This window comes from Empidonax traillii, unplaced genomic scaffold (genome assembly GCF_003031625.1).
Source record: "Empidonax traillii isolate 1590-97213 ecotype Southwest subspecies unplaced genomic scaffold, ASM303162v1 scaffold611:size485065, whole genome shotgun sequence".
Lineage (NCBI taxonomy): Eukaryota > Metazoa > Chordata > Aves > Passeriformes > Tyrannidae > Empidonax > Empidonax traillii.
In genome coordinates, this window is record NW_020955804.1 from 452,378 (window position 1) to 471,326 (window position 18,949).

General features: G+C 38.7%; 1 protein-coding gene across 2 annotated transcripts in view; it reads left to right on the plus strand.

The window, feature by feature from the left end:
* DSE (dermatan sulfate epimerase) overlaps positions 1-18,949 on the plus strand; it is a 37,300-nt gene that overhangs the window by 12,140 nt on the left and 6,211 nt on the right. Inside the window, exons 3-5 of one of the 2 annotated variants that reach the window (XM_027898642.1) lie at positions 2,624-3,092; positions 13,928-14,181; positions 17,931-18,170. In XM_027898642.1, coding sequence (XP_027754443.1) covers positions 2,677-3,092; positions 13,928-14,181; positions 17,931-18,170 — 910 coding nt within the window. In that variant the 5' untranslated portion in view covers positions 2,624-2,676. Of the gene's footprint in view, positions 1-2,623; positions 3,093-13,927; positions 14,182-17,930; positions 18,171-18,949 lie in introns of those variants that run through there. The other variant, XM_027898643.1, reaches the window with a different exon arrangement.

Below are 18,949 nucleotides of genomic sequence, written 5' to 3' on the forward strand. Positions count from 1 at the left end.
AGGGAAGGTGTACTCCTTTCTAGATGCCTCCTCCCATCCATCAGTCACAACAGACTGAGCCCTGCAAAGTTACAGGACAGGCCTTGCTATCCTTACCAAGTTGTGGTAATGAGTTATTGTCTTCATATCACAGAAAATCAGTATGATTTAACCAAGAATGAATGACTTTGTACTCCTAATTTTGGCAATGACTATTGACTTTCTTCCAGATCTTGACTCTGAATATGCTGCTTATGAGTATACTGTAGATTGCTTTTCCAGTTGTGCTATTCTTAGCCTAGACAATGTGGTGTGGTAGTTTCTTTCTCATGCAAAGGTAGAAAAAAGGGTTTACCTTCTCTTTGAAATGCACATGTGAATGAAGGGTGAAAATGAGGAGGTTATTAAATGCTTCGAGTTTGGACTTGGACTTTTTTGGCAACACTAGACTTGTTTGATGGTGGTGTGGTGCTGGGAAATGTGTTTCAGATTTACAGAGGAGGAGTTCTGGGAAACCTTACTGTGTATTCCTTAATCTTTGGTGAGAAATACCCTAATTTGGGGAACTCTTAAAACCATCCCTAAATTTATGCATGTTCTTAATTCTCACTGATGTGCAGAAGTACTTACAGAAGTAAAACCAAAATAAAAAAAATGCATGAAGTCCTTACTGCTAAGTGGGTTTTTTTTTCTGATTGTGTAAGCCAGGAAACTTTTTCAATGTATGATTAACACAGAAAAACTTACAAGCGTTTTGAGCCTTTTTTCAGATATTTTTTAGGTTCTTTCCTCTGCCCACAGTTCTAAAGGATCAGAGAGGCTTTAAAAAAACTGTAGGTTTTTTTTTATTATTATTATTATTACGAAAAACCAGAGGTTTTATCAATTAAAAAAACTAAAATTGTTTTTCAGAATTAATGTACTGGTTTGGCTGTTTTTTATGTCCTTCCTCTCAAAATATACTGTTGTATAGTTTCCTTATTTATGGGTGAGAATACGAGTAGATTTAAGTATGTTTGGATAAATTATGGTGCACATTTCTTTTTGTATGTGTGTATGTAGTGAGAGACTGTGTAGATATAGTGAAAGTATTACCAAATAAACCAGCCTGTGATCTGCATAATGTGTCCTGTAATGATTGGTTTCCATCCAAAAAAGGGCAAAACATACTTGAAAAATGCATTAAAATACTACAAAAATGTCATCTTCAGTTATGCTCTGTTAAAGCAATTATGCTGCACACTTTAGGATATAAATTCAAGCAGTTACAGGGTGCAATATTATTTTTGTCCTAGGCAGGAATGCACAGGAAAATACGTATTTCTTGGCCAAAGATACTTGCCTCCATATTAATTTTAAGGAGCTGAGCATAAGTACCTAAAGGGTCTGGGTACTCAGTACTCGTGAAGGGTCCTGGTCTATAAAAGTTGTCTCATATTAATGACTTTTTTGAATCAGGATGTGGGTCTCTAAATAAGGTTTTAGCAGCCTAAGTTTCTGTCAGAAAATTTGGGCTGTGGAATAGGGACCTGTGGGGAGAAGTAAAAGGTTGCTTTGTACTTCAACTTCCTATGAGTTTTATGACTGAATCCTATGAAGCAGGTTTTCCATGGGAAAAAAAAATTGTGTATGTTTTTAGGTTTTCTTTCTTTCTATTTCTCCTTTTAATAATTGAAAACTACTGTTCATTATTTACATAAAACTGTCTCACTTGGGCCTGCTTTCCATAACCTTTCCCCTCGGAAGAATTCTAGGAATTTGCTGGCTTTCCTCAGGGGGATCCTGGCCATGTTTTATCTGAGACTTTAGGCCAGATAGCTGGTAATTTCTAAAAGTAATTTACTATATTTAAATAGTTACATATAACCTCTGCGTAGATTTGCCATCTGAGCCCATTTCAAGAAGTCATGTACTTAGGAGAATATGCACTATAATTCAATGCTCAGCCTTCTTGGTAGCTGGCAGTAAATCTTCACATGTAAAATGGAGAGCCCCTTGGAAAAAAGTACTAGTAATGCAGAATCCTAAATGCCTGGAAGGTAAGGTGTTTCAGCTGTTTTTCTAAGACTGCCACTTTCTCTTTCCCTGTTTTCTTTCTGACTTGTTCTTTTTTTTCTTTTTTAAAATGAGGACGTGTCAGAACCAGAGGCCTTTAAGCACGGTATAAAATGACCCCGGCGCAAATCTCCAGCGTTCCTCATCCTTTCCTCTCCAGCTGCTAACATCAGCCAAGGCAGCACGCAGGCTTGGCTGCCGCCAGCACAAGCTCTCTGGCTCTCCCCCTTCCTCCTCCCCTCCCACCCTTCTCTGCTTGCCAGTACAGTCAGAGTTGCTTCATATTAGGCACCGTTGCAGTTATGTGAAATCTCGAGTACAAGAGTTGTTGTTGTGTTCCTTCACCTTGTATCAGCTACTACGTGGGAGGAAGGGGCTTTCTTCAAAGTGTACAGTTTTTTTCTCTTGGATGAACTGCTCAGTAGGTGTTTTCTCTGAAGTATTCATATATAAATTATTTGAAAGTTACGATGACAATACATGGGGTTCATTAAGTCTAGATGGAATTGTATTTTCTGGAGAGACTTCTGAATTATAACGTCTCACAAATTCATTTTCTAACTCTTTCTTTCACATCCATCTGCCATAGGACATTTCAAAGATGGTTTGGCTGCCACTGAGACCTGGAGATCTGATGCCACAATGAGGACTCACACACGGGGAGCCCCAAGTGTGTTTTTCATACACGCGGTTTGCTTTGCCTTTGCCTACGGCGCCAGGGAGGACCGGGACGCAATGGTTCCTTTTGTCAATGCCAACTATGACAGCTACCCCATGCTCTACTTCTCCAAAGGGGACGTGGAGACTCTGCGTCTCCAGGCCGCCACCACACACCGGCACATTGCGGCTCGTCTGGTTGAGGCAGTACAGACAATGCTGTCGAATCCCCTGGAGTACCTTCCTCCCTGGGACCCAAAGGAGTTCAGCGCTCGGTGGAATGAAATTTATGGCAACAACCTTGGGGCCCTGGCAATGTTCTGTGTACTCTACCCTGAAAACATCGAGGCCATCAATATGGCCAGAGATTACATGGAGAGGATGGCGGCTCAGCCTAGTTGGTAGATTTTTGTCTTTTTTTGTTTTTTTAAGTTCTTCTTTCTGTGTAAACTGCTTACAGTTGGAGGAGTGAGTGGATGAATGCGTTGCTTAAATTATTTCAGTTGTTCTAACATTCACTGTAACAATGACTAACTTGCTAAATGCATTTACCCTCATCTGGATCAGCAGTGACACAGAGCTTTTCACCTTCACTGGACTTACCCTCTTGCAAGTTAATGCTGAAGAAGGTGCACCCTTTGTGCACCAACCTAATTGCTGTAAAAAAAAAAAAAAAGTAATCCAAACCCACTCTCAGTCAGAAGGCAGAAGTTCACATTGGTTTGTTGCAAGAAGTGCTAAAAGTGAAGGCTTTTTTGTTTTGTTTTGTTTTTATTTTTTGTTTGTTTGTTTATTTTTCCAGACTCGTACATATCTTTGGGTAGTTCTTCCTTAGGAAGAATTCAGTAGAGGAGGAACTATGAAAAAGTTACAGGTAAAATTGATACTCTTGGGTTTCTGCAGTCTGCTCTAAAATCTGTCTGAGCTTTAGTTCAGACTTTCAGCTCCACTTGGCTACATGGTTCTTGGGCCTCTCCTTAAGACATACTAGGACATAGTACATGAGAGTTCTCCATCTGATTATTGGAACTGCCTGAGCAACTGGCATTTTGATGACCACCTCCTGGATTAGTTTACCCTGGATGTGAGCTGTCATCCAAAAGCTGCTCTGTTCTTGCTGCGCCAAACTCTTTCTATGGGACAGATGTTAATGTTCTTACTGCATGAGTGATTCTAGCAATTGAGACCCCAAGGTCTCCTTCCCATCTTCCTTTTTCACACCCACCAACAACTTATCTCCCCTTTTTCTGTGGCAGATGCGTTTCTCCTACCCACTGCAGCAGTTGCCACTTGGTGCACTTTGCAGACTGTGGCCCAGGATTGCGGTCACTGTGAGTAGGTTAGAAGATGGGAACATGGGCTTTGCCAGGACAGCGGTTTCTGCCCAGGGAATTGAGCTGGACCTGGATGAGGCACTGCTCCCTTATCTCACAGCTGCTGTTCTACAGCTCTTCGGTGACAGCAGCTCAGCAGAAGTCTGAGTCAAATTTCAAGTCAGCACAGGAAGAAACATTAACTTTTCAAGCAGTATTCATTATTCAAACTACTATTCCTTACCTTCTTTTGGTTAAGACCAACTAGTAGTGTTCCTATAAATGGCATCCATCCATGGACCATCATTGGAATTATGCTGGAATTGAGCTAGCATAACTTAGTATCTGTATTCTCTTGATGGGCATGATTGCAAAGGCATTACAGCGTTCAAATTCCTGTGCACTAAATATTAAAGTGGTGAATGCCACAGAAATACATGGGCTAGAAGAAAAGAAGTGATGGGAGAGAGAAGGGGCAATCTAATCATATGTTGTCTGTGTGTCACAGAAGAGAGGACACATGGGAGTTGGGAAGAAAAGTGTTGTCACAGCAGGATGGTGGTCATTTCCAAAATTTTCCACTGAAACACAGCAATACAAAGCTTCAGTCTTACTTAGCTCCAGAGACAGTCTGTGTTTCTCCTGGCACACTGACAGAGGGATATAGCTTACAGAGGTGAATCCAAGGATGTGTGACCATCTCTAATAGGACCTACAAACTGTTCCAAAGTCAACACTTTCCTCCCTAGTTTCGTTGTTCACACTTTTCACTGTAAGCACATAGTTACATGGCCATCTGTTTTAATGTAATAAGAAAGAAGAGCAAGTATTATCTTGAGTAGGAGAACTTATTTATGTCTGTCTTTCTCTGTTTCCTGCATCACACTCACTGTTTCGACCTTATTTAAGTTCCTTGTGTTCTGTGATTGCTGCCTTGGATTAACTGGAGTTCTTCTGTCCCTTGCTATAATGCTCTCCGTTGACCCAGCTGACCAGATACCAATCAAAACCAAGCAGATATCCTATTTCCACTTGGCTTTGATGTTATTTATCTCCCTTAAACTACTGTTTCTCTCAAGCAAGCACCTTGGTGAAAAAGAAGCCATCTTTTCCCATCTTTTCCCTTCTGATGTAGACAACCCATTCAGCAATGAATAAAAGTTTAATCAAGGTTCTCTGCTTTGCCAAAGAAGTAGGTGTAAAGTGCTTAGTAGTGGAATTGCAGAAGGAGGAAATCGGAAACATAGGCAATAGGGCTGGGGTAAACTGACCTTTGTGTAACCTCCAGCTGGCCAGCTGTTCAAATGCTGTGACAGAAACATTGGTCTGGTTTCCATTTTTGTTTTCCCTCTGGGAAAACCTTATGGCTGAATGCTGTCAACATGGAGTTTACACTGTAGCTCCATCAGTGATGGCAATAATATAAACCTCTCTCACTTGTCCAACAGTGGTTTTAAGGAAAGTAGGAATGTGACATCTCTGAAGCATGTACTGCACTGTCTGTCTTTGCTTAAATAGGTTAGCATGTTCAGAATCTGAAGGAGCTGATGTTGGCAGCTTGATTCTTTCAGCAGTATAATCTGGGTTTCTTTTGACTTCTGCTGTCATGGCATTGACTCTAAAAATAGTTCTAGAATTAAAAAAAAAAAAAATCAGTCTTAATGAGTTTGCTCTAATTTTTGTGGCAATATTAAGTAAAATTTAAGCCTCACCAAAAAAGAAAAGTGTACTTTGGTAGCATATGCAGTAGTTGGATAAAAGAAATACAGTTTAAAATGTCACTGGTTGTTTGTTCCAGAATTCTGGTAGATTAAGGAGACTAATATTTTAAATTTCATTTTTACATTAGTGGAATCTTCAGTAGCCCTAATATGGTTCAGTATCTCAGGATACAATTATGAGAAAGTCTGCCGGTAATTGATACCATGTACGCATGGTACGTGGAAGGGGCATGCAATTAAGCACATTTATCCTTTCTCATCTATTAAAATAGTCATTTTATATCACGTAATAAAGTACATCCTTAATTGAGTTCCCATTCAAGTCAACTAACAGAGCCTGAGCTGTTTGTCATAACAACCCATGCTGATAGGCATGCTGCTCATTAGCAGAGCATCCCTAATGGCTACATCCTGGAGTAGGTTTACATTTTAAAATAAACAGAGGGGCAATGGCTAATAGCTAACTATAACAGTCACCCAAAATAATATGTGAACGACAATGTTTTGGAGACTAGCAACAGCAAAGAAATGTAGTGCATTAATATTTCAGTTAAAATAGATGAACTTTAATGGTTTTGCTGGTAAAAATTGAAAGCTGATATTAAATAACCCCCTTGATTTTCCATGGATTTGATATCTAGATGCTGTCTAAAATTTTGGGGGAATTTGTCCTTATATTCAAACCGTGTTATCTTCTTTTAGAGACAGCAGAGGATATTGATGCATTTTCTGGCATTTTATCTCTGACTGGTCCCTAGAGCCCTCCCCACCAGAAGAGCGTTTTGGCCGAGGGGATCTGCACTCATGATTCTTTCCATATGCCTGCCTTGTCCCATTCCCGTACTGAGCAGAATGATGTAATCAGAGTCACACATGGTGCAGAAATAAGAGTCCGCTCAGATTCTGTGTTTTGTACAAAGAAGTGAAAAACTCTTCTTTGCTAAGCCTGCCTTACAAACAAATGCCTTAGACATTTACAAATTCTGCACCCTTCTCGCAGCAGCAGAGACGTTTGTGGGTTGTTGTTTTTGTGGGTTTTTTTTTAAATATTTTGCTTGAGGTGGTTTGTGTTTTGTTTTTTTTCCACACAGTTGATGCCCCATTTTTAAAGACAAGTATGTTACCAATGTGCAGTAAGGTGTGGGATTCTACAGCTAGCCGGCTCTGTGGGTTTCATAGGGGAGATAATTACTCTCAAGCACATGCAGACATTCCAAGGAAATAACAGCAACTAAGGAGAAGCTAACAGGAGGCTTCAGCATAACTAATCTGTGACCCTTCTGCTATCTTCTTATAAATGAGAAATCCTGTTAAAATACATACATATAAATAATTAAATGTGTAGATAATCATTTAACTAAATCTAGTTCACATGTGCCAAGTTGAAAGAAAGCGAGTCTCTGTGCTGACACCAGAAATTTATAACACCTGTTTGATTCCCAATAATCAACCAGCATTCAAATTCCAAGAAAACTTAGGGGGGCTTTATAAGACTGTGGCATAGAAGTTAGTATAAAATAAGCTCAGGGGGTGCTGATACGCTGTGTCCTACAAGGAGGAAGAAAAAGAAAAGGAGGGGTAGGAGGATGAATTTGGCGTCTGGAATATATATTATGTTAGTAAGTGAAATATCAAACCCCTATGCTGTTTTTATCTTTTACATAGGTAGTGTTTATAAATAAGAATTGTGTGTACCCATGCAATTAAATAGGTAGATTGATTTTGAAGAGCTTCTTTTATTTCTTGGGGTTTTTTTAATTGGTATAGCGGATAAATTGGTGCTGAAGTTCTGTGGTAGCTGTGTGGAGCTCACTTTGTGGCATGCCTGGTATAAAACTTTGCTGGATCAAGAGCTAGAGGTCATCTGTTGAAGTAATAACATAACAAGGTTTCTGTGTCTGCTTAGTATGGCACTGAGAACAACTAAAACAGACTCAATCCTAGTTTATTAATACGTCAACAAAGAAGCATCATGAGGGATACTAAAAGGGAGCCCCGTGTGAAAAGCCAAAAATGAGAAGCGAATCTAAAAGAAGCTTTGAAAGCATCAGAATGGTGATTATAGACCTATGGGAATGAAAAGTAGAAGGTTTTTAAGGGACTAAACTTATAGTTGCCTCCTCACCACCTAAACCTAGGTGGAAAGTAGTAAAACCCTGCTTTTGTGGTAAGCTCTTAAAACTTCTGTCTACGTGTTGCCTTTTTTTTCCACGCTGACATGAATGTAGCCCCTTACATTTAACCACTCTTTTGCCTGTCTTCCTGTCAACTGAACTGCAGTAAACATGAGCATGTCAGAGTGGCTGCTGCTGAAAAATGACTGGTAAAGACATAGGGTAAAACTTGTCATGTTTTACCTTAGACACCGGAAATATAAATCAGCAATTTTTCAAGGATGTTTTTTATTTTTAACATCTTTGTTGTTGCAAATGACAGAGCACTAAGGTTGTGCAGATAATGGCCTTTTGTTTTGGCAGCCAAACTGAAAAGTGTGGAAAGGGTGAAAGCTGAGAGGTTGTTTTGAATGAAACAAATTTTTTCAAAGATTTTTCTTTTTAGTTCCCCCCCAAAAAATTGTAAAATATTGTTCCATTAGTGAAGAAAATATTCCATTTGAGCACATTGAAATACTTTGTTTTGAAGACTTTGTAAGCAAAATACCTAAAATCTGGCCTAGTTTATAAAATAAATGTTGGTGGTCTCATTCCCCTTGGCAGGTATGCTCCTCCCTCTTGGTATGTATACTTTGTCTAACCATAGAAGAATATTTCTCCTTTGCCTGATGGGAGGTTCCTCCAGAAGTGGGTCAGGAAAATAGTAAGAGTACCAAGGCATTGCCCTTGGTATTGGGGAGACTGTACAATTACACAGGCGATTTCAGGATCAAGAGGTCAGTTGACCTCATTACATGCCTCATTTGCATCCACATGTGCACTAAACTTTACCAGGCTGTTCGCTGGCTACCATATCTGAGACAGATGGCATCAAAATGCACTAGTGGGCTGTCTTTCAACTAATTTTCACCTGTAAGCCTTTAGAAAAGAGCCCTGACTCATTTCCTTCACATCCACTTAGTGAGACTGAGAATTTCAGTCCTTCACTCTTCACCTCAGAGAGTTAATGCACAGTAATTTGTCATGGGAAAGTTTGGAGCATTAAAATTCAGGATGTGGATTAATTGTGTAATGCATGTGTCAGGATCTGCTTAATTCTTCATTTTGCAGTGATGCCATGGTAATTGTTGACCTACAGGCCAAAAATCAGATCTCACACTTTTTGGAAGAGTATTCTATGTCTCAGGTTAAAAGTGTTATTTTCCTATTCAATTTGTTTGTAAGAGCTGGATACAAAGTGAGGTGAGGGCAATTCTAGACATCCCAGAGGCCTGTTCCATGATATGGAACTCACTTAAGCAATAAAGTTTGATTTAAATCCTGCCTTGAGCTGGGCAAACGTTTTTTTCCCTCTTGGCTTATATTTCTGAGAGAAATGGTAATAGAATCACAGAAACATCAAATGGTTTGGGTTGGAAGGGACCTTAAAGATCATCTAGTTCCACCCTCCCTGTACTGACATGGACAACTTACAGTAGACAAGGTTACTGAAAGCCCCATCCTGGCCTTGAACACTTCCAGAGATGGGGCATCCATGACTTCTTGGGCAACCTGTGCCAGTGCCTCACCACCCTTACAGTCAAGAGTTTCTTCCTAACACCAAATCTAAAACTCTTATCATTTAGTTAAAAACCATTCCCTCTTGTCTTATCATTATCTGCCCATGCAAAGCCCATCTTTCTTGTAAGCCCTCCTTTAGGTACTAGAAAGCTTCTGTAAGGTCCCCCTCGAGCCTTCTCTTCTCCAGCCTGAGAAACCCCAGCTTTCTCACCCTGTGTTCAGAGGAGAGGTGCTTCAACCCTCTGAGTATCTTTATGGCCTTCCTCCGGGCTTGCTCCAACAGGTCCATGTCCTTCTTATGTTGGGGGCTGCAGAGCTGGATGCAGTCCAGGTGGCATCTCTTCGGAGTGGAGTAGAGCGGGAGAATCACCTCCCTCAACCTGCTGGCCACACTGCTTTTGATGCAGCCCAGGACACACTTGGATTTCTGGGCTGTGAGGGCACGTCACTGGGATGTGTCCACCTTTTCATCCATGAACCCCAAGTTCCATCTCTGGAGGACTGGTCCCAATGAATTCCTCTGCCAGTCTGTACTCATGTCTGGGGTTTCCCTGACCCAGGTGACCCTAGTGTCAGTAGTGAGTAATGAGGGGGAGAATACAGAAAATCATTTCTACTGAGAGAAGAGGTATTAGTAGCATTAGTAATGTTGTCAACAAATTGAGAGGTTGTGGTCATCTTGGCTTTGTTGTTGATAGTGATTTTTAATTCCCATCCAGTATTTTATACAAGTGGTATACTTCTTTAGAGCATGGAATCACATTTAATGAAGGTGGTATGCATGCACAGAACAAACACAGGGCATGCAGGATGGGTCCTGACACCATAAATTGATCACTGGAGAACTGGGTCTTAGCTCCCCCTTCAGGCTCTTGTTCATTGTAGAAGGTGGCAAATCTAAAACAGATAAACCACCTTCCACCATGCTAAAATTCTCATCACATATAGGAAAACCATACTACTTACCCATAATTCCAACCTTATCCATAATCCTTTATTTCTCCAGTTTCTTTATGGAGGAATTAGATCAAACTGTTAAGTGTTTAAAATAAATTAACCAAAATATTTTATAGGACAAAGATGAGCAGAACTTAAAAGAACCCCAGGCATGTATTTTTCCTATGCCATTCACAGAATTTATCCAACCAGCAGTTTTTTGAGCAGAACAATGCATAGGGCTTTGGATGTTTGTGGAGTTTGATCATTACATACCAAACCCATTCAGCACTTTTTACTCTTTTATAAACCTCCTCAAATTTCCATATAGGCACCTTTTCCAAATACAGGTTTAGGTATATAAGTGTAAAAAGGTATCGTAGGGATGCCTTTATATTTTTAGCTGTTATTTTAAAATGCATTTTAGAATTTTTGGAACAATTGCCTCTGCTCAAATGGTTTGTGTTTGCGACTAAGTAGTTGCTCTATATTAAGGAATCCAGACGTTTTTATTTACTGTGGATTTTTTTTAACATCTGATTGCTTTAAAAGACTGAAGAGGCTAATGCAGCTTTGCAGTAAAAGTTACTTGCTCTCTTCTGACACAATTGCTAAGCTGATGTTTATACTATCAGATGTTAAATTTTACTCCTGAGAGGCTTAGAAAGTAGCCATTTTACAGTGCAAAGTGTTGGCATGTTTTCACCTGTCTTTATTTGTACAAATACACACGGCTTTTCCTAGTAGTCAGTAATTAGCCCTGATAACTCCTTATTTCACCTATGTTCAGTGCACGCCTTGGCTCCATGATTTCCCACAGTTTATCAGCCAGGCTGTTTACCAAACCTGACACTGAGAAATGCATTTGAAAAATGAGGGAATAATTTAGATATGAAAACCATTTCATGCCTGCTACTTGACCATGCTTCTTGTGAATCATATTCCTCATGTTTGGTGTACTTTGCCTGCTTCCCTTGAAATTAGGTTAACGAGGAGGGATGCACTGATTTATAGCAGCTAAAGAGTTGTTACTTCAAAAGGGCTTCAGTATAAGAATGGATGTTGACTGTGGGTTTGTATGTTTAGAAATGAGAATCTTTAAATAGTCATCCTTAATTTTCTCTCTTACTTGTGTGTGTCTCCCCTGTGAAATTCTATGCAAGACTTAACTGTACAGAATTGCAATTTGAGGGAAGTTACAACAAAATTACTTGTCTAGTCCAAAGTGGATAACTATGCCAGTAGGTGTGATTAGGATGTCTAACAGAAGGGTTTTACACTGAAAGGCTGTGGGGTTCTTTTTTTATACTTTTTTTTTTCCCCTGAAGAAATCAAGAACATAAATGCAGTTATAAGGTATCAATTTAGCACTTCCCATGCATAAGACTGCTTTCTTTTTTGTCAGAAGCAGTGCCACTGAGACTAATATATGCTCTTATACTGTAGAATTTGATGCAGCATTGTGTTAGAAACCAAACATAAAGTTAGCATACTTCTTAACAGTGAAAGTTACAATAAATCAGTTTCACTGTCAAATTCCATTTTAAATGAAGTCAGGTGAAGATCAGTAAATAGGTTTAAGCAGATTCTAATTAGCAACTTGTATGTTGTTAAAAGGATACTGAACTTTGAATTAAATATTTTAAATTAGCTCAAATTCTTTTGCTGTGCTTTTATCCCAGCCTAATGTGTAGCTTAGCCTCAAACTCTTCATAATTGTTCCAAGCAGAGGCCTTTAAAGTGAAATTTCCTGTACCCATTTGAACTCTGATTTCTGAATATGCAAAGGTTTAGTGAAAAGGAAAACTGAAAATACTTTGGAAATTAGGATTCATGATACAGATGATCATAGGAATGTTCCTGCATCAACGGATTACTGACAGGAATCATGGTACCTGTGTTGCACAGAATGCAACTTTATTACAAGACCAACAACATTTTAAGAGCTTTTTTAATTATAAGGAAAGATGAAAAATCAGAAATAGAGATGCAGAGAATTAGCTGAGATTGACAAATAACCAGTTAACTCAGATTTTCAACTTTTGTGCCTCAGTGACAGGGTGGCACTTACTGTCATGATCTAGTTTACAAGATGGTGTTAGGTCAAAGGTTGGTCTCAATGATCTCAGAGATCTTTTCCAATGTAGTTCATTCTGTGATAAAAAAATCTGAAGAGTCAGAAGAGTTGCTTGCCCAGCTCAGCTACGCTTTTTTTTCCAGTGTATCTGGAAATACAGAAAGAATGAGCGTCTAGAAAAAGCATGTAAATGTTTTCGTTTACGGGTTTGCAATTTTTTTGCAGAACAATCAAGAGAAAGCATAAGTGAGAAGTGCTACTGATGCTTTGACAGTTATTTGTTACCACAGTTATAGCTGTCTGTCTTAATACTGTTCATAACCATTTTCTGTCAGTGTCTGGTAACCAAGAAAATTGTGCAAACAAAATAATTTAGTCTAATAAAACCATGTTTCTGTAGCAGAATGACAATATGATGATTTTTTTTTTTTTAGCCTTTTGACTTTTTTTTCTGATCTGCCTGTACTGCTGCTTACACAAACTAAGATGAAATCATATTTACAGAGTCATAAAATAGTCAATGCTGGAATGTGTGTGCCTTCAGGAGACAGCACAATATTCATTGATTACAGGAGGACACTCTCTCATCTTAACAATTTAAAATTAATTTCTGTTATAAAAAATATATATTGCAAAGAAAGTGAAAAAGGAGAACAAGCATAAAAGCAACTGATGATTGTTCAGTTTATCAGAGTTTATTTTTACTATATACTCCTTCACGTTTCCTTTTCTGTAGAACCACAACCTGGAAGTAGTGTAAGTACTGCAAAACTAAAGTCTTTGACACACAATATGTGCTTGATTTAAGACAAATGCTTGTTCTACGCTACCTCCATTATGAGTTTTCTTGGTGTAAATTTACTGTTTTGCGAAGTAATCACTGGATACAGGCCAGTAGTTCCTAGAAAATAATTTTGAGTAGTGACAGCATTTTGTCTCTTTCTTAGCATTAAAAAACCCAGAGTGTTTATTAAGTATGCTAATTTGAACTATAGTTATGAAAGTAAATTTCATCTTCTCAGCTTTCACCTTGAATTCATTTGGGAAATGAGGAAACAGTTATAGTCAGTTATTTTATTATACTTGCTTTAAAGACACCTTTAATCCCATAGGCACCAGTTATCTACAGTTGTCTCCTTTGGAAAAGAGAACAGGTTTGTTACAGCAGGTTGGAGGAGTATAAACTATGTTATGTTACTTTATTGCAAAAATTATGTGGATCTTGCTCCAAATGAATAGATTCCATTTCTCTACCTATCTTTCTCCTAGCAAAACCCAGACTATTTTTTTTAAATTTTTTTTTTTAATAAAAGTAAAGACCTTTGAAGGTAATGTTGTCCATACTTAGGATAGAAAGAAATGGTCTTAGATACTTGGTAAGTAGTTTACTGCTGTGCTAAGTTCAACATGAATGGTCTAACTTCAGAGGCATTAAGTCTATACATATCACAGTACAGTAAGGGAAAAAACTAAGTAGGTGAAACTCAGTTAAGTGGTATCTTTCTTTCTTGACAGGCTAGTGAAGGATGCCCCGTGGGATGAGGTCCCTCTTGCTCACTCCCTGGTTGGTTTTGCCACTGCGTATGACTTCTTGTACAGCTATCTTAGCAAGATTCAACAGGAGAGATTTCTTGAAGTAATTGCCAATGCCTCAGGATATATGTATGAAACATCATACAGACGTGGATGGGGCTTCCAGTACCTTCACAACCACCAGCCTACCAACTGTGTGGCCCTGCTGGCTGGAAGCCTGGTTCTGATGAATCAAGGTATGTGCTAAACCATAGGAATGTTTTTTCTGAAGTGTATCAACTCAAATCAGTCATTTATGCAGCAAAGTTTGGGATTTGATAAAAGTGCTTCTGAGTGTACATCAGTATTGGGTTTGCTCTTTTGCTGCTTGGTAAAATTTAATTTACTGGATAGAACAAAAGTTTGTGGGCATATGTATGAGGCCTAATATGTGTGTATATAAATTCAGTTATGTAAGTAATTTTGAAATTCTTATCTCACATTTTGTAAGAATTAAAAATCCCCTTGTGTACAGTCTGTCCAGTCCAGATTTATAGACAGCATCTTTCAGGGTAGATTATCAGTAAAGAGGGATGCACTTGGTCTCCTTACAGGACACATTGAAAGGTCAGCGGTTAGAAACACCCCACACTTTGAGCTGGGAGCTAGACAATAGGATAACCTGGAATTTTGTCCAAGACTTCTGTCTCCTGAGAGAGCTGCAGAAGTGTAACTTTATCCACCCAAAGGCCACAGCTCAGGACCTTTCTTTCCATCAGTCTTTTCTATGGAGATAAGCACTGCTTTTCTTTTTTCCCTCTGAATTCTGCTCTTGCATTCCACAACTGTCATCCAAGAGGTGTCTGTGCCAGGTGTCCTCATCTTTGCTTTGGTGACTTAAAACTATCCTTCCCACTTCCACCTTGAAGACCCTGACCAGTTGATTTGACTGCTCTGCATAGGGGCTATCCCTCTCCTCCTGTCTAAGTGATACACAGTGTAAATGAGAATGCGAGTCAGAGAGAGCAGGTAAGCGATCCTGACTTTAAACCCCATGGGTACTTCAGCTGAGAGGTGGAAGTCAGCTCCTGCTTTTATAACAATGAAACAGCATTTTATCAGGTGATTATTTAATATGTGCTGCAAGTATTTTAAAAACATGATTCCCAGTGGAACTACTTACTTGCTGCAAATCAAGGAAAATGTAGTTTCTGGATACTGGTGATGCTGCCAGGCTGTTCAGCTCTGCCGAGCAAAGGCAAATCTGCATATCATTGGAGCTTTCAAATGCCCAAAGAAGTGTGGCAAAAAATTATGGCACCGACTGTGTTTGCAGGGTCATCTTCTTGTCAAGTGCTTGTGGGAACAAGCACATTGACTGATACGTATATGCTGAGAAGCATGAAGAGCATGTGTGGAAATTATCCCCTATCCTCCCGTCTTGTTGTCCACAAGTTGAAGACTCAAGCCATTAGTGATTCATTGGGTTTTGCTAAATTTCATAAAATTCCATCCTTCCCCAAGCCTTCGTTAGTGCAGAAAGCTGGCAGTTTGCAAAACGACTCTGCTTTTCATTAGAATATAGACCATAAGTATGCTTTGTGCCAAACAATGGTAACATCACAAAGTTGGACAATATTTCTTTCACTAAAGATTGGTGAGGGTTATTTGGGGGGAAAATAAAAAGGAAAGAAGCAGCAAACTCATGAGCAATTTGAAAATAATGGTAATATTTCAAATGAAAATAGGTCAAAAGAAACTGTATATTTCTAAACTAAAGTTCTATTGTTTGCCATATAGGGCAACTTTATTTTTTAAAAAATGGAACCTTACATGAAGTTTTTCTCTTGATCTAAAACAAAACAAAAAAATTTTTAAAAAAGTATCATTCCAATATGAAAGTCCTAATCTGAAGGAATTTTAAAAAAAGGGATGGGAGAAAGAGAATTAAGATACTATACTTCCTGTATCAGGTACATAGCTATTGCAAATAATGTATCTCAGTGTTGACCTTTCTTATGAAAGGTTTAAATTCCAATTAGTAACTTTGAACACAACTAAGGTATTGAAGCTTCCAGAGACTAAATACCCAATTTAAAAGCCTATAAACATTACCATAGGACTGAAAAATGAAACTAATTTGAATGACTCCTAGGCACATGCATATATTGAAGAATTTATACTCAAACACTCAGAAGCTTGAGTAAAGCCTTGATGTATCTTGTAGATATATGGTCTATATCCTGCTAATTTTAGGTGAGATTTGTTGTGGTCTGTTGTGTAGCCTGACAGAGCATTGAGTCTTTTACTTTTTTCATTTCTGGATGTTCTTTTAGTGTACTGCAAGTAGTGCATTATAGTGTAGATGCACACTAAGTAAACAGAACATTAATGCATTTCAGTGGTAAATGCACTGTGCTGAACCATGGCAAATAACATTCTTGCAGCAGTCACAAACTGGCTTATGTGGCTGTTATGTCATAACGGAAACAAGAGCAGGAGCATTCAGGATTTTATTCAAACTGACTGCTATGCTGCCAGCTCCATCAGAGTAATGAAGTAGTGTTATGATAGCTGTGAGTAAAGTAAGTGGCAATAAGTAGTACCACCTGCCCGTGTTACTCAGGCCTTCCCCATCATAGTTTGCTTTTTAGCCAGCCAGTAAAAATGCCATGTTAGACTCAGGTAGTCTGTTTTGTTTAGATACTGCTATTTTTTTTCTCTCTGTTAACTGAGCTGGATTTGGCAGCCTTGACTTGTAGAATGTCGGAATTGCTCATCACTCTGCTGAGCATAAATACAGTATTTCTGGCAGTGAGAGGAAACACTTTATAACAGGATTGAATGTAGCTCCTACTCGTGTAGCCTGGCACACGTGCTTCATTCAGCAGGCACCGCTTCACCATGCCATGGAGTAGAATGTTTGCCAACTGGGCTTTGCTATAGGGTGAAATTAAGTCTGGTTAAATCTGTGTTCAGACACACTGAGTTGGGAGAACTCTTAAGTTGCCACGTAGAAGCACGAGGCAATCGATCTCTGTTTAGACCTACTTCTCTTGCTACTCAATCCAAAAGGAAATAAGAGAAGGCACATAGCCTTTCCTCTGCTGAGTTCCATGTGCTGACTTCTGCAATACATAAATGCAATCCTGAGGCCATTGTGCTTGTGCTTAGTGAAGGCAGACAGGGCCTGAGAAGGTTTCTTGTGACCTCTTCCCAGCTTTTGATTTGTGTAGAGCAGACCAAAAAAGTAAAATCTATTAAATGCCTATCTTTAGAGAAACTATAACTGCTTAGGACTTGTATATTTGAAGGCTGAGAATTTACCTAGTTGGAAGATTAATTTTTTTTCTGGAATTGAGGAATCTGCTTTTGGAAGTAATCATGTAAAACTCTTCCAAAATAAATTATATTTGGATAACCCTTTAGACTGTACAACAAACTGGAAAATGTAACTAGAATAGAGCAGGTCTTAAAATAGAGCATGAGTTAGTAGAATATCAGTTAACTGCAGCTCAAATGGGAACTTTTTTGCATTTGTAAACTCTGGAGATCTCCTTACCACGCTGGAAATCCTGCCAGTAAAAATGACCGATTAGAATTGTTGCATTACTGGAGCCCTCTAGTGGGGCCATAGGTTTGTTTTCATAAGGCTTTAATTTGAAATGCAATAAATAGTCTTGGCTTGTCTCTTCCCTTTTTGCATGTCCTGGATTCATTAAGGAAATTTTCTTTTTAAGTTGTAAAGCATAATCCTACATTATTAGCGAAAGATGTGTGGTAGATTTTCCCTTGCTCATATGACCTTGCTTTGCTGTGTTTAAATACTGTGTTTTATATTTCACCCTAGAACTACAGGGATGCTGCAGCAATAGGTTGTATTACAGAGCTCTAGACTGCAGATTCCTTGCTGTAGAGGATCCCAGTGTGGGATCATTTGGCACCAAATGGCACCATCTATGACCCATAGTGTTCTAATAGTTTTGCCAATGTCTTTTTCTTTCAGGCTACCTTCAGGAAGCTTACTTGTGGACCAAGCAAGTGTTGGCAATCATGGAGAAGTCAGTAGTCCTGCTACAGGAGGTCACAGATGGCTCCCTCTATGAAGGGGTAGCTTATGGCAGCTACACAACCAGATCGCTCTTTCAGTACATGTTTCTTGTCCAAAGGCATTTTGACATCAATCACTTCAACCACCCTTGGCTCAAGCAGCACTTTGCATTTATGTACAGGACTGTCCTGCCAGGTAGGTCCTTTGGGTAAATGAAGATGAATCTTCTAATTTTTGAAGCGTCCATGTATTTCATACACCATTTTAAAACAGCCACTGTACTTGAATTTTTTAAAATAACCATTTCCTTGGATTTTACCTCCATCATTCATCAAAGCATTGATGTCTTTCTTTATCACTGCTTATTAAAGAGTTTTATTTAAAAGCTAGTTCTGGCTTTTAAAATCAATGGAAATATCAGTTGAGAGAAAAAGCAATCCTTCAGAATTGGATTTCTGGTTTTCAAAGTTTGCTGGGGTTTTCTGTTTGAAAATAGTATTCTTTGAGATTCTTCTTGATTTTTTCCTTTGCCAAAAATCATTACACCGAAAGATTAGGTGAAGGAAATAGCAAATGATTAAGCCAACATAAGAGTACTAGAAAAGTATAAGAAAGTTTTACATGATCATCACTTTTCCACTAAACAGCAAAACAGATTTTTATATCACATTTATTGAAATATTTTTATTATACTTTGAAAGAGTTTTTTACTCAAATGATAATTTTTTGTGCTCAGTCCAAGGGTACATGAACTATTTTCTTTTGTCAGTGTGAGAGTTTAACATAAATATTTGACAATCACTGATGGGTAAACTTTTAAGGCTTTTTAGTGTTTCTCTTGCTGTATCTCTCCACTGTCTTGCAGTGTGTTTCAGCATCTCTGATTTGAAGTCCAAGTTGTGACTGAAATATGAAGATATGCAAATACAAAACCAGTTATATTGCTGGTCTCTTTTTTCAGAATAGATTTAGTT